This window comes from Tachypleus tridentatus, chromosome 9, assembly GCF_004210375.1.
Source record: "Tachypleus tridentatus isolate NWPU-2018 chromosome 9, ASM421037v1, whole genome shotgun sequence".
NCBI classification, from domain to species: domain Eukaryota; kingdom Metazoa; phylum Arthropoda; class Merostomata; order Xiphosura; family Limulidae; genus Tachypleus; species Tachypleus tridentatus.
Genome location: NC_134833.1, coordinates 3941363 through 3955691, shown reverse-complemented (window position 1 = coordinate 3955691; position 14329 = coordinate 3941363). Strand labels below are relative to the sequence as shown.

Genomic DNA, 14329 nt, shown 5'->3' with positions numbered 1-14329 from the left:
ATGTAAACTTGTCATGACATTTACTTTACAATAATTGCTTCCAACCTGCTTGTTTAGACATGCTATGAAAAGCTAAACAATTATAACATATTAATTCATAAAATAAATATATTAATAACATTTATACTAGATAGTTGTTTGTGTCATGACACTGGATAATAAATCGATTTCCTGTTGGAAGTACGTCACAAGAATACGAGTAGAATATCGAATATGCTGATGTGATACTAGTAATGGAACAACATTAAAACAATGCTGGAAATGCTTGTCACCGTAAACACAACACGTTTTGAGTGGACACATCAAGCTATTGTAATATTTTTTCGACAATAAAAGTATAAATATTACACAATGTTTGAACTATCTGTGAAAGGAATTACATTGCCATTGTCGCTAGAATACATCCCAAATAAGCTCTCTTCACCAAACGTACAGGAATCTCAAACATATATAGCTGATCTTCAGTTTTCAAAACTAATAGGTCGCTATAACATATATAAATGACTTATTATTATTATTGCTTCAAACGTTTGCATAACACAGCCTCCAGTTTTAAACTGACGGAACAAGGAAAGGGAGCTGGTCAGTAACACTAACCGCCACATGCTGGTGCAATCGAATTTAAACTTCATTCTTATAACACCGAGGGCTACCTCGGTTGGGACAGCATCAAGTCTTAGAATTGAAATGCTAAAATAAGGGGTTTGATTCTCCTCGGTGCATACAATGGACAGCTCAATGTGGCTTTGCTATAAGAAAACACACACAAACACATATAATATTCAAACAGTTCCAACTTGCACTTTCACGACATCGGGACGTGAGCCAAGGACCCTCAAACGTACAGTCTGGCACCTTAAACATTATGTTACATCTTGCCAAATGAACGTGCAAATAATGGACAGAATATATAAAAGTTAGTTGGTATCTTGTATAAAATGTGTGAGGTGAATTTATTTGACTGTATGCTAATCTTGTAACATTAACTTTGTAAGCTGTGGTCTGAGCTTAGTTCCAGCCTGAAGGTCCGGGTTTGAAATCTGTGCCATCCAGAGCTTCTTTCCATTAGTAACTGAGGGTTGCGCTACTAATTGCAAATAACATTATGTTTCAAAAAGAAATCTAACGATACAGTTTTATTTTGTCGTTAAAACTAGATTTTATCTAGTTACAACTAGGTTTTATCTAGCTTATTTCTCAGAGAAATAGAAATAAATAGATATATACCTTTCTGAGATTATGAGGTTTCTCGTATATCCGCGAGCCTCTGTCCAGCGACTTGCGCCTGTCTTTTCCACGATCGTAGCTTCTTGCCCTGTCTTTGGACCTCGACCGACTTGAGTCTCTGCCTCGTGAACGACCCTCCTCGGTCGAATTTCTCCTCTGTCTTGTCATTTTGCACTGCCCACTGAGTGGCGTACGGCTAGAAGATAGTTTTGTGCCTCTATAACAATTTAAGACCTACGGAATTGTGACATTGGAACACTTTACTGAATATTAAAGTCCACCGACGAAGACCTTATATGTTGAAAAACCTTGTAATTTTGATTTTATAAGGTATTCGGAGAAGTTTCTTTCGAATGATGTTCTCTTGCAAATTTATCATTTTCTTTCAAGTAGAATAATAATAATAAAATAGCTACAGTTTAATGAAGTACAACTGTTTACATAAAACTTAAATAGAAGGTGGAGCTATTTCTACACAAAAAACATTTTAAGTACGTCTTCTAAGTTGTGTATGTCTGAGTGGAGCTCGAGCTATCACGCCCGACATCAGAGTTCGTCCCTCAACGTTGAAGATACACAGCTGTAGATACGTAATAATATCTAGTTTCAGTTCGAAAAAGAGAGTAGTGCTTGGGTCGAGCAAACTCCGTATGTAATTTGAAACTATCTTGCTTAACTATATACAGTTCGAATGTGACCATCATGTGCAGTTTATAAAGTCACCTTTAACCTTTGATTAAGCGATTGGCGTTTGTGCGAACAGTTAACATAGAATGGCTGATTGCTTGTGTTTTTATGTGTGCATACTTGTACACAGTTATGAATAAATCAAAGCAATGTGTTCAAACATATTTTCACACGCAAATTAAAAATACTTATTGATGCATTTTAGAATTAATAAACTTCTTTACTTATGTAAAAATGTAAAGAACCAAACATTAAATAAATAATATGCAGGAAGTTGGCCTAGTTCGCACGAAATTATTATTCAGTCTTAAGTTTAACACAAAATAAATTATTTAAAAACAGCTTTCTAACGAACATAAAACAAGTGCAAATTTCCAATAAAGATACAGTAGTCTTAAAATAAGATCTGCAATAACATTCGACTAAGAACTTGTACTTCATGGAACTTTTGACTGGTCTTAAAGGTCCAGTAGATAGTACAGTTCTGTCTTCAGTTATTAGATACTGTATACAACAAATTTTAATAAGAATTTGTACTTTATTGAACTTTTAACTGCTCTTTAAGGTCCAGTAGATAGTTCGGTTCTGACTTCAGTTATTAGATACTGTATACAACAAATTTTAATAAGAACTTGCACTTTATTGAACTTTTAACTGCTCTTTAAGGTCCAGTAGATAGTACAGTTCTATCTTCAGTTATTAGATACTGTATACAACAAATTTTAATAAGAACTTGTACTTTATTGAACTTTTAACTGCTCTTTAAGGTCCAGTAGATAGTACAGTTCTATCTTTAGTTATTAAATACTGTATACAACAAATTTTAATAAGAATTTGTACTTTATTGAACTTTTAACTGCTCTTTAAGGTCCAGTAGACAGTACAGTTCTATCTTTAGTTATTAGATACTGTATATAACAAATTTTAATAAGAACATGTACTTTATTGAACTTTTAACTGCTCTTTAAGGTCCAGTAGATGGTACAGTTCTATCTTCAGTTATTAGATACTGTATACAACAAATTTTAATAAGAACTTGTACTTTATTGAACTTTTAACTGCTCTGTTACGGTCCAGTAGATAGTTCGGTTCTGACTTCAGTTATTAGATACTGTATACAACAAATTTTAATAAGAACTTGCACTTTATTGAACTTTTAACTGCTCTTTAAGGTCCAGTAGATAGTTCAGTTCTGACTTTAGTTATTAGATACTGTATACATCAGATTTTACTAATAACTTGTATTCTATGGATCTTTTGACTTCTGTTTAACGTGCAGCACTTTCCTTCCTTCAGTACATATACTCTTCGCAATAGATGTGTTTTAAGTAAAGTATTCTACTTTACTGCTATTTTAGGCAATGATTTTGACAGAATAATTACAGAAATATTTAATATTTTTCTTTTCTATATCTTGTAACAATAAAAACAAATGAATAAATGTGATGTTTTTATTTATAACAAATCACTTTGTTTGAATAGAAATGGATATTTTATTGTTCCAAGATCTTCTTGTATGCTGCCTCATCTCAAATATTACTTTCTCCAACTTCCAGAATGTCGAAAGGGTTTTTCATCTCATCAGAACTACGTGTTGTTGATCGTGTGTGTCTTTTGAAATAACAGAAGAATAGAGTAGCACCAAGAACGAATCCTGCCATACTAGCACCAACACCAATACCAACTACTTGTCCTGGAAAAGAATTTTTTATAAGATAAAACAAACATAGCTTTAGCTTACTTTTGTCAAATCAGCATCGGTCTAACGTCATTCACTTAGCTTACTGAGACCAAATATTGTAGGATGTTTAAAGCTTAATTATACCGTCCTCTATGAAATAAGCTTTGACTTTTAATTTTTAGGAATATAGAGGATAATTATTTTGATTTTGAAAAACAAACAAACGGACAAGAATTTGAAATTATGATTGCAACACTTAGTTATATAAATTCATAATATCGAACCAATATTAATTCATGTAATGCAGCTGTACTTCACCAACACTTTAAATTTTACTTTTCTACTGTAGGAAAAGATTAACCCATTCTGCGTGAATAAAACGTTAACCTTTACTGTTCTATAGAATAAACCTTTTTACACAGACTCCCTTCCTTCTATAATTTTTCAAGAACGTTTTTCTGTGAAGCTAAGTGCAAGTTTGTTCATAATGAATATTTAGTTAATATTACTACGAGGGCTGTTCAAAAAATACGCGGACTGACGTCATAAAACAAAATGTACTTTATTTAGAAGTTACAGGTCTGGGACCCCTTCAAAGTACTCTCCTCCCCAACGCACACACTTATCCCAACGGTGTTTCCACTTGTTGAAACAGTCCTGGTACGCTTCTTTTGTAATGTCCTCCAGCTCCTTCGTCGCATTTACCGTAATCTCGGAAATCGTCTCAAATCTTCTTCCTTTCAAGGGTCTTTTGAGTTTGGGGAACAAGAAAAAATCGCAAAAAGCAAGGTCAGGTGAGTAGGGGGGTGGAGAAGAACAGTGATTGAGTGTTTGGCCAAAAACTCATGAGTTCTGCGTGGCACAAATGTCGCAGCAACGCGGTGCATCTTCAGTTTTCGGTCAAAATCTCGTAACAAGATCCAACTGATATCCCACACTCTTCAGCAAGCTTCCTGACAGTCAAACGTCGATTTGCCTGCACCAGGGTGTTGATTTTGTCGAAGTGTGGGTCGTCAGTTGACGTGGAAGGACGTCCAGGGCGCTCATCATCTTCAATGGACTGTCGACCATCCTTAAAACGTTCATGCCACTTGAAACATGCCGTACGCTTTATAGCAACATCACCGTAAGCCGTGTTAAGCATAGCAAAAGTTTCAGTCGCAGATTTTCAAAGTTTAACACAAAATTTCACAGCAAGTCGTTGCTCCTTCAGGTCATTCATTCTGAAATCCGACAAACGAAAAAATCGCACTTCACTTAAAACCGCGTAGCTAATACACAAATGAAGATATCTGCAATCGGGAAATGGCGTCGTAATCAGATGATCTGTGCGAACCTAGCGACACCAATCGGATTCCCCTGGAACCAACTGGAGCCGTGCAATTCAAACAGTCCGCGTATTTTTTGAACAGACCTCGTATGCTGTTAATGGTAAATTAATTTATATTCATGATGTTAGAAAAACACATAAATTCAGAAAGTCTTGATAGAAGTGAAGTAGAAACTCTATAACCCGAGCGCTTTCGATTTATAGGTTTTTTATTTCAAAATTAATTTATATATATTTAAGAATAGGACAGAGCACATAGTTTTACATACTAAATATACCATGTGATAAATATTACCTTGAGTGTAGCCTTTTCTAGAATCATTGGTTGTCTTATCAACCAATGACGATACTTCCTTTAAGCCGTTTTTCGGTGGTTGTAAAGTGACGACCTTATGAATCAGAAAATTAGATTGTTAACATGGAGGAAATTTAAACACGTGTTAGTTTTAGGGCAGAAATTCTTAACTCTTAAAAATTTCTGAATTACTGTATGTGGTTCGATAATAATTTTCACGTTAACTTAAGGATAATATATATATTATAATTTATTTTAATGTTTTCTTAAAGCTACGAGTATTTTTTGTCAAAATACGGTACAAACTACTTAATATTAGCATATTTAATCATAAGAATTACCAAAGGTTCACAAAACTGATGTTCCAATCAATTCTGTTCAATTCTGTTGTTTTAATATTGGCTCTTTTAATCATGAACATGCAGAGTTTTTCTGGTTCTATTCCTCAAAGATTTTGTTAGAAACAGTTACACATTTAAGGACTATTCCGAATTAGTTCCTTCATTTGTAATATATTTATAACTTGATAATACAGTTTCAGAAGTATTTTTGACGTAATGTCTTTATATACACATTTTTCACTTAATGACGTAATGAAGATGACGTGTTTACCATGTTATTAAATATTAGTGGCTTGATAATTTCACATGTTACTTGAGACTGCTACCAAGCAGTTAAACTTTATTTTAAGCGTTGAATTTTATGATCAGATTGGTGGTGTTGCCGGGTCAATCTCAATTCAGCTAAATTGTTTATAAGTGAAAATTAAAAACCTCTGATTTACGAAAAATACCATTGGTAATACATTCATAATTTTTAGAGGGAAGTCCCATGTTATTTTTGGATTATGCCAACCAAAAGCGTAAATGATTAAATTCACATTAGAATAGCAACTGAATTAAAAATTCTGGGTTTCAGACGCTAATATTAGGAACAAAAATAAATGGTTTGAAGATGACTATTATGACAAAAGTAATTTAACCATTTTATATTTTAAATTTGAAATTTTATTCTAAATAACTGTAAATATAACTTATTTTTCATTTTAGTTCAAGGTAATTACCAAAATGATCTAATTAACAATCAAAACGGTATTACATTAAATCGGTTAACATCAATATTATTATTCATAATCTACCATATTGTCTGCTGACACTCGTTCTTAAACCTTAAAGACTGTGAGAGGTTCAGGTGCTGGTGTCCCATTTGAATTTAGGTCTCTGGAGAAGTGGAAGGTTCAGGTGCTGGTGTCCCATTTGAATTTAGGTCTCTGAAGAAGTGGAAGGTTCAGGTGCTGGTGTCAAATTTAAATTTGTCTCTGGAGAAGTGGGAGGTTCAGGTGCTGGTGTCACATTTGAATTTAGGTCTCTGGAGAAGTGGAAGGTTCAGGTGATGGTGTGGAAGTGGGGATTCAGGTGCTGTCAAATTTGAATTTAGGTCTCTGGAGAAGTGGAAGGTTCAGGTGATGGTGACACATTCGAATTTAGGTCTCTGGAGAAGCGGGAGGTTCAGGTGCTGGTGTCACTTCTTCCTGCAGTATGGTTAATTGTTCATCTTTTGTTTGATTATCAGGTAAGATGGTTGGAATTTTTCTGGTATTCTGTTGATTTTCAGGTCCACGTCCGTTAATGTTGTGTGATTTTAATATTAGTTATTGTAGCTATTTAGTTGTGTATTTACTGCTAATTATATCATATTAGGAAGTAAAGGTGAATTTAAACAATATTTAAGGTCAGCAGACAATATGGTAGATTATAAATAAAGTGTTGAATATTATATAATACAGAGTTTTATGTTTCGAGAGTTTTGGTATTGACCTAACAAGTTTTTCACTGCCTCTCTTAGTTGGTTTACTCTTTCGTGTTATGATACTTGTGGATTGTATGTTCTTCGCTTGTTATTGTGTTTCTGGAGGTTTTGATGCTGGTAATAAGGGTGTTCTTCAGTCTGTTTTCTTGGCTTTAGGGTACTGCGTGTTATTTTCTGAGTTAACTATTCGTGTTTTGATATTCTTATATTTAGGCCATCCTTTGTTATTTACAGTGTAGGGCTGCTAGAAGTCACAGCAATGTGATTATATGTTTGCTTTGAGGCACACTTGCGTTTATGATGTTGTGAGCTTTACGTTTGGTTTTGAGTTTTCGCGCAAAGCCACACGAGGGCTATCTGCGCTAGCCGTCTCAAATTTAGCAGTGTAAGATTAGAGGAAAGGCAGTTAGTCATCACCACTCACTGCCAACTCTTGGGCTACTCTTTTACTAACAAACAGTGGGATTGAATGTCACATTATAACGCCCCCATGGTTGAAAGGGCGAGCATGTTTGGTGTGACAGGGATTCGAACCCGCGACTCTTAGATTACGAGTCGAATGCCATAATCACCTGGCCATGCCGGGACGAGCTTTAAGTGCTTTCGTAATATGTCCACAGCTGTAACACTTGGTTACAACTACCGCTAGTATTTTTGTTGTTTCTACTCTGTATTTATAATATGACAAAATGTTATTCTCTGGATATTTTTATTTCTAGTACATACTACAATTATATTTTCAAAAATACTGCTATCGCTAAATATAAATTTAAATCACTTGTAAACAGTGAAAGCGACATCTGTCGATTTTAATACATTCCTTAAAAAAACAAAAACGTGATCTTAGCAATTTCAGGAGTAGTACAAGAAGCTGTGTATTTATATCACCTATATATAGTTCAAAGTTTAACGTTTGTTCTTCACACAGTGAAAGTAAATATTTTATAGTTTTAATTAAAACTCAGTACTTAAATACAAAGTTATAAAGAAAGAAGTTTTATGTAAGAAGTCTTTCTAATATCGTATACTTATTTTTACTTGCTCTTATATAGATGTGAAGATAAATCAAATGTATAGAGATAAATAATATTACTCTGCGCAATCGTTAATAACAAAAATAACGAAAGAGTCTTAAAAACAGTTTTTATAAAATTATAGTTAATCACACATTAATGAATATTCAATGTTAATCTGAGGAAATGTTTCTCAGATGAGAATGATAATTACAATATATCAAAAATTTAGGAACAAACAAAACGTACCGACAAAATGGAAAAATAGAACTTAAGACAAAAGTTACTGGTTTCACCTTCTAGCATAAGGTAGGTTGTTTGGACGGTTATAAAAATATTCCTTTAACATACATAGTTTTGGTAAAAATTTAATACTTATGTGAAAAGCACTATGGAGAATAATTATTTTAATTAATGCAAACTACTGTCATACTTACGAAAAAAATGATTACAGGAACAAATACTCTGACCTAACATTCCTGTCACACTTACGAAAAAAGTGTTTAGAGGTACAATTTCTCTAACCTAAAATTCCTGTCATACTTACGAATGAAGTATTTAGTGGAACTGTTACTCTGAACTTAGAATTGTAAATTGTAGTCTGCAAGGCCTCGACTGCCGCTTCTAGATCATTTTCCTCGACATTTGGATTCTCGTAATTTTCTTTTAATGGCGGTTTATCGAGTAAAGTGAAGTGGACCACAAGGTTATGTTTGTCACTTTTTACCTAAAGATTCAAAATATTTATTGTATGTATGTGTGTCTCACACAAAATAATAAATGAACAAAATTAAATAAATAATGTTAAAGAATTGTTTCTATAACTTAATTTGTTTTTTTCAGTTTGATTTCGAGATCTCGGTTTTCCAACTCGTCGTGAATACATGAGTATTTAAAGATTTAGTATAACAAAAGTCACCGTTTTATTTAACCATAGAAAGGTGAGGTATTGACATTTCTTACACTTTGTGTTATTAAGCGTCTTAAAACGATATGGACTCGATCTATGAGATTTCATTGGAAAATCAAATGATTTTTTATGCTTGATAAATTTAAGAATAAAATATTAAAACTTATTGTTACAAACTATATTTTTATTACTTTAAATGTTTGTTTGTTAAAGCGTGCTTGTCATGACACGTAGAAATAAAACTTATTGCTACAAGCTATATTTTATTACTTTAAATACTCGTTCGTTAAAGGGTACTTGTCATGAAATTTTATGTTAGTTAAGGCTTCTGTAAAATCGAAAACTTTCCACTGGTTTTTGGAAAATGTGTGTGTTTTCTTATAACAAAGCCACATCGAGCTATCTGCAGAGGGGAATCGAACGGCTAGTTTTAGCATTGTAAATCCGTAGACTTACCGCTGTACTAGCGGGAGGGCTTTTGGAAAATAACAAAAATATAAAAATGGTTGGGTTAATCTAGTTAATGAGGTATTCACTTCAGGGTCAGTTAGTGAGTCGAAAGTGAGAGTTACTGAGTCTATTTGTTTGTGATTCAGTTAGTGAGTTAGAAAGTGAGAGTTACTGAGTCTATTTGTTTGTGATTCAGTTAGTGAGTTAGAAAGTGAGAGTTACTGAGTCTATTTGTTTGTGATTCAGTTAGTGAGTTAGAAAGTGAGAGTTACTGAGTCTATTTGTTTGTGATTCAGTTGGTGAATAAGTCAGGCTGTGTTTTATTGATTCATTAGCGGTGATGTCGATGGGTAAGTTAACTGTTAACCGTACATACAATTATTCTCGAATTTCTGTTTAAACGTTGTTCGTGAAATTAGGCTTACCAGTGAACACAGCTTGTGGCAAACGTTAGTGAACAAATAAATTAATTCCTAATCGTAACACAGATTTGGCATTATTTTTTACCAACAATACGTACAGAGTAGGTCAAAAGAATGTATCCATCCTAGAAGTTATGCAACTTCTGTATAGTGATACTAAAAGTTTTATTTCAAATAACACTGGTGGACGACTAAACATAAACCAATTAAAGCAAAAGATGACGAATCAGAGTTGAAAAATGTGTAGATGTTATTAGAGTTTGCATGCTGGGGGGACCAATGTATGCCCAATTAATTTTGGCATGGCTTGTGTGTGAGAAAGGAAAACGTATAACAAAATATCACTGTAATGTTTCAGTAATTTTACTACTAAAGTTGAGAATAGTTTTGAAATGTTAATCAAGGTTTTGCCATTACGGTAAAAGTATATGAGTGAGCTGGGTTCACATTAAACTGATTTAAAAAACAAAACATGTGTTTACTCTTACCTTCATTTGGTTAAGTCGAAGCACGTGAACACGAGCAGCTTTACTCAATTCAGCTAAAAGTCGATACTTCAGAAGGTTCATGTTACGTGATAGCTCCAGGAAGTACTGGGCTGTGGGTTAAAACAGGAAGGTATAGACAAAACTCCAGGTGTGTTCGTTTTAATTAAAAATAAACGCAATACATGTTATGATAAGACAACCTTTGTTACCTGTATTTTGTGTGAGAAAGATCGTGGGTGTTCAGCTAAACTTACAAGGGCAATACATCTTATGATAAGACAACCATTGTTACCTGTATTTTGTGTGAGAAAGATCGTGGATGTTCAGCTAAGTGTACAAAGGCAATACATCTTATGATAAGACAACCATTGTTACCTGTATTTTGTGTGAGAAAGATCGTGGGTGTTCAGCTAAACTTACAAGGGCAATGCATTTTATGATAAGATAACCATTGTTACCTGTATTTTGTGTGAGAAAGATCGTGGGTGTTCAGCTAAACTTACAAGGGCAATGCATCTTATGATAAGATAACCATTGTTACCTGTATTTTGTGTGAGAAAGATCGTGGGTGTTCAGCTAAACTTACAAGGGCAATACATTTTATCATGAGATAACTATTGTTACTTGTATTTTGTGTGAGAAAATTCGTGGGTGTTCAGCTAAACTTACAAGGGCAATACATCTTATCATAAGATAACCATTGTTACCTGTATTTTGTGTGAGAAAGATCGTGGGTGTTCAGCTAAACTTACAAGGGCAATACATCTTATGATAAGACAATCATTGTTACCTGTATTTTGTGTGAGAAAGATCGTGGGTGTTCAGCTAAACTTACAAGGGCAATACATCTTATGATAAGACAATCATTGTTACCTGTATTTTGTGTGAGAAAGATTGTGGGTGTTCAGCTAAACTTACAATTAAGAATGTCGAAGGAAACGCTATTGGCGGAAACAAAGGTGGTTCAGTACTTTATACAATACTAATAGATTAAGTGACATACACTCTTAAATCAGTTATCATACAATACTAATAGATTAAGTGACGTACACTCTTAAATCAGTTTTCATACAATACTAATAGATTAAAGGACGTACACTTTTAAGTCTGTTATGATACAATACTAATAGATTAAGGGACGTACACTTTTAAATCAGTTATCACATAATCTATAGATGTACAAAAATGTGTCCCTCCCCAAAAATGTTGTTATATCTTTTATTAGATGCGGAAAAATATGTAAAACTAAATGTTTTTAGAACTCACCAGATCTATTTAAATATCTCAAATTTTAATTTATAACTCTGGATTTTGTGAATACTGTAACTTTTCATGATTTTACTTACATTTTCACACAAAAACTGATTACAAAATGATCAAACAAGTTTTTCTGCAGTAATGGAACGTAAAAATGAAACTAAAAATAACACAAACCAGTTTCAAAACTTAATATTTAGTCAACATTCCTCAGGTTTCAGTATTGTTTCACATCGATAAAACAAATGAGTTTGTACAGATATTCCTTAGTGATTGACTGTCATCCTTCTTTGAGAACTTCAAAAATTGTATTTTCCATGTTTGGCTTGTGGTCTTTCGTTAATCGGTTTAACTCAGCCTATAAATTTTCAATTGGTTTGGTTTGTTTTGAATTTCGTGTAGAGTTACTCGAAGACTATCTGCACTAGTAACCCCAATTCAGCAGTATAAGACTAGATGGAAGGCAGCTAGTCATCCCTATCCACCGCCAACTCTTGGGCTACTCTTTATCAACGAATAGTGGGATTGACCGTACATTATAACGCCCCCACAGCTGAAAGGGCGAACATGTTTGGTGTGAAGGAGATTTGAACCTGCGACCCTCGGATTACGATACAGTTCCTTACTAGTTTGTACAATATTAATAGTTTACTATAAATCAGTTATCCAATGGATGTGCACTAGTAAATAAGTTGTCACATAATTTTACTAGTTTGTACAATAGTATAGTGTACTATAAATTAGTAATACAATGGATGTACACTATTAAGTTAGTTGTCACATAACTTTTAGTCGCTTCCCAGAGTAAAAGAAGAAATATGATCGAGGAATTCCTGCACTGGGGACATTATTAAAATATCATCCAAAACTACCTCACCAGTCGTACCTGGTAATATTTTTTATAACTAAGCAGTATTTTATATCTGAACAATAAATACAACAACTGAATTACAAACAAAATTACGTTTCAGATTTAATGAATTAAAATTACAAACAAAAAGGAGTAAGTTTAAAATATAAAACAATAAAAAGAAACTTAGAATATTTGTTATGCTTTAATTAAAATATTACGAGTGTTGCAACAAAAAAGCAAGACAACAATTTCATTAATAACTGCATGCACAAATAAAATATGTAGTTTAATGTTGTGACGACAGCTCCTTGTTAAACTAAAATCGTTTTTCTTATGAATGGTGAATGTTATTAGATGTCAAATATGAATGCATTGTTTTCGGGAAAGGGAAAATAGAAACGTAGGCTGTTAGACATATTAACCAAATGTAATATAATCAAATATAATATTTAAAAAAATCCCTTAAATTATTAGTAAAAGACAGTTAAAACAAGAGTGAATATAAAAACATTTAACGACCCTTGTTTATTTGATGTAGAGCGCAAACTTAAACAATCTCTGTTGTGCTCATAACGGCTATCAAAACACAAATGAACGAAAGATTAAAAACTTGTATGGCTCTTTTGGTATGTGACCTTGGCGCGTTATATTTCTAGCCTCTGCCCCATACCGTTTAGCGTTATAAGCCTTAAGACTCACTACTCTGACTCTGGTGACAACAACACTTATAATTTAGGGTAATTTTATTGCCAATTAGAATGAGAATGTAAAACTCTATGAATAAATAAATATTACTAACATATTTAAGTAAAACTTTCTGTTTACATTGAAAATAATTTTTTTTTATTTATTTATCCAGTAATCATTAACTGAAGTTAACGATTTTCTGAGGTGTTACCATGCGTTAAGGTGTTAAATGGATACTTTAACGAAATATTTCATATTATTCATCAGCTGGACCGGTGTAGCCTAGTAACTAGCGTAAAGATTTCGTTCCATTCTTTGGATACCATTTTTCGATTGGAGTAACCAAATAGCTGCAAACAGATGTTTTTAACTACATTCCCGCTTTTGCTGTAGTATGTAATTTCAAAAGTTGGGATGACGAAAGCGGATAGCCTTGGAAACTTTGAAAATAAATTTGTCATTTTTAACTAGGAGTTTCTATTCCACACTTCGATTATCTCTAGAGGCATGGCGATTAACGGACATCAGTAAATTTAGAGTTACAACAATGAAATCCGGGATTCGCTTCCTCATGTTGGTCACAGAAACAAACAAATCTCCAGTGACTAAGTAGTAAGCTTGATGGCTGTTTAAATCGGATTTCCATATCCCTGATAGGAAGACAGTTATAGTAGTTTTAGGTTTGGACTCAGACAAAGAAAGAAACTTTGAGAAAAATAAAAATAAAGCCTTTTGTTTGATGTTGTATGTTTGATATATACGTAAAAAAAGTTATAATTTTTGTCTGTTGCTGTGTATTTGATATATATATTCATGGAATAAAGTTATAATTTTGTTTGTTGCTCTGTATTTGATATATACATACGTGGATTGTTTGTTTTGTTTGTTTTTTAGGAATTTCGCACAAAGCTACTTGAGGGCTATCTGTGCTAGTCGTCCCTAATTTAGCAGTGTAAGACTAGAGGAAAGGCAGCTAGTCATCATCACCCACCGCCAACTCTTGGGCTACTCTTTTACCAACAAATAGTGGGATTGATCGTCACATTATAACGCCCCCACGGCTGGGAGGGCGAGCATGTTTGGCGCGAGTCGGGCGCGAACCCGCGACCCTCAGATGACGAAGCGCACGCCTTAACGCGCTAGGCCATGCCGGGCCATCATATACGTGAAATAAAGTTATAATTTTGTTTGATGTTGTGTGTTTGATATATACGTGGAAT

General features: G+C 33.6%; 2 protein-coding genes across 4 annotated transcripts in view; both read right to left on the bottom strand.

The window, feature by feature from the left end:
- Positions 1-1748, bottom strand: part of LOC143224681 (tight junction protein ZO-3-like) — an 89788-nt gene extending 88040 nt beyond the window's left edge. For 2 of the 3 annotated variants that reach the window (XM_076452840.1, XM_076452841.1), the window contains exon 1: positions 1228-1748. In XM_076452840.1, coding sequence (XP_076308955.1) covers positions 1228-1395 — 168 coding nt within the window. In that variant the 5' untranslated portion in view covers positions 1396-1748. The remainder of the gene's footprint in view (positions 1-1227) is intronic. The other variant, XM_076452842.1, reaches the window with a different exon arrangement.
- A 1544-nt stretch (positions 1749-3292) lies between these two features.
- Positions 3293-14329, bottom strand: part of LOC143224680 (uncharacterized) — a 66500-nt gene continuing 55463 nt past the window's right edge. The window contains exons 12-15 of the mRNA XM_076452839.1: positions 10313-10422; positions 8590-8769; positions 5221-5314; positions 3293-3607 (exon numbers count right to left, since the gene is read on the bottom strand). Of these exons, the coding sequence (XP_076308954.1) occupies positions 3444-3607; positions 5221-5314; positions 8590-8769; positions 10313-10422 (548 nt within the window). The 3' untranslated portion in view covers positions 3293-3443. The remainder of the gene's footprint in view (positions 3608-5220; positions 5315-8589; positions 8770-10312; positions 10423-14329) is intronic.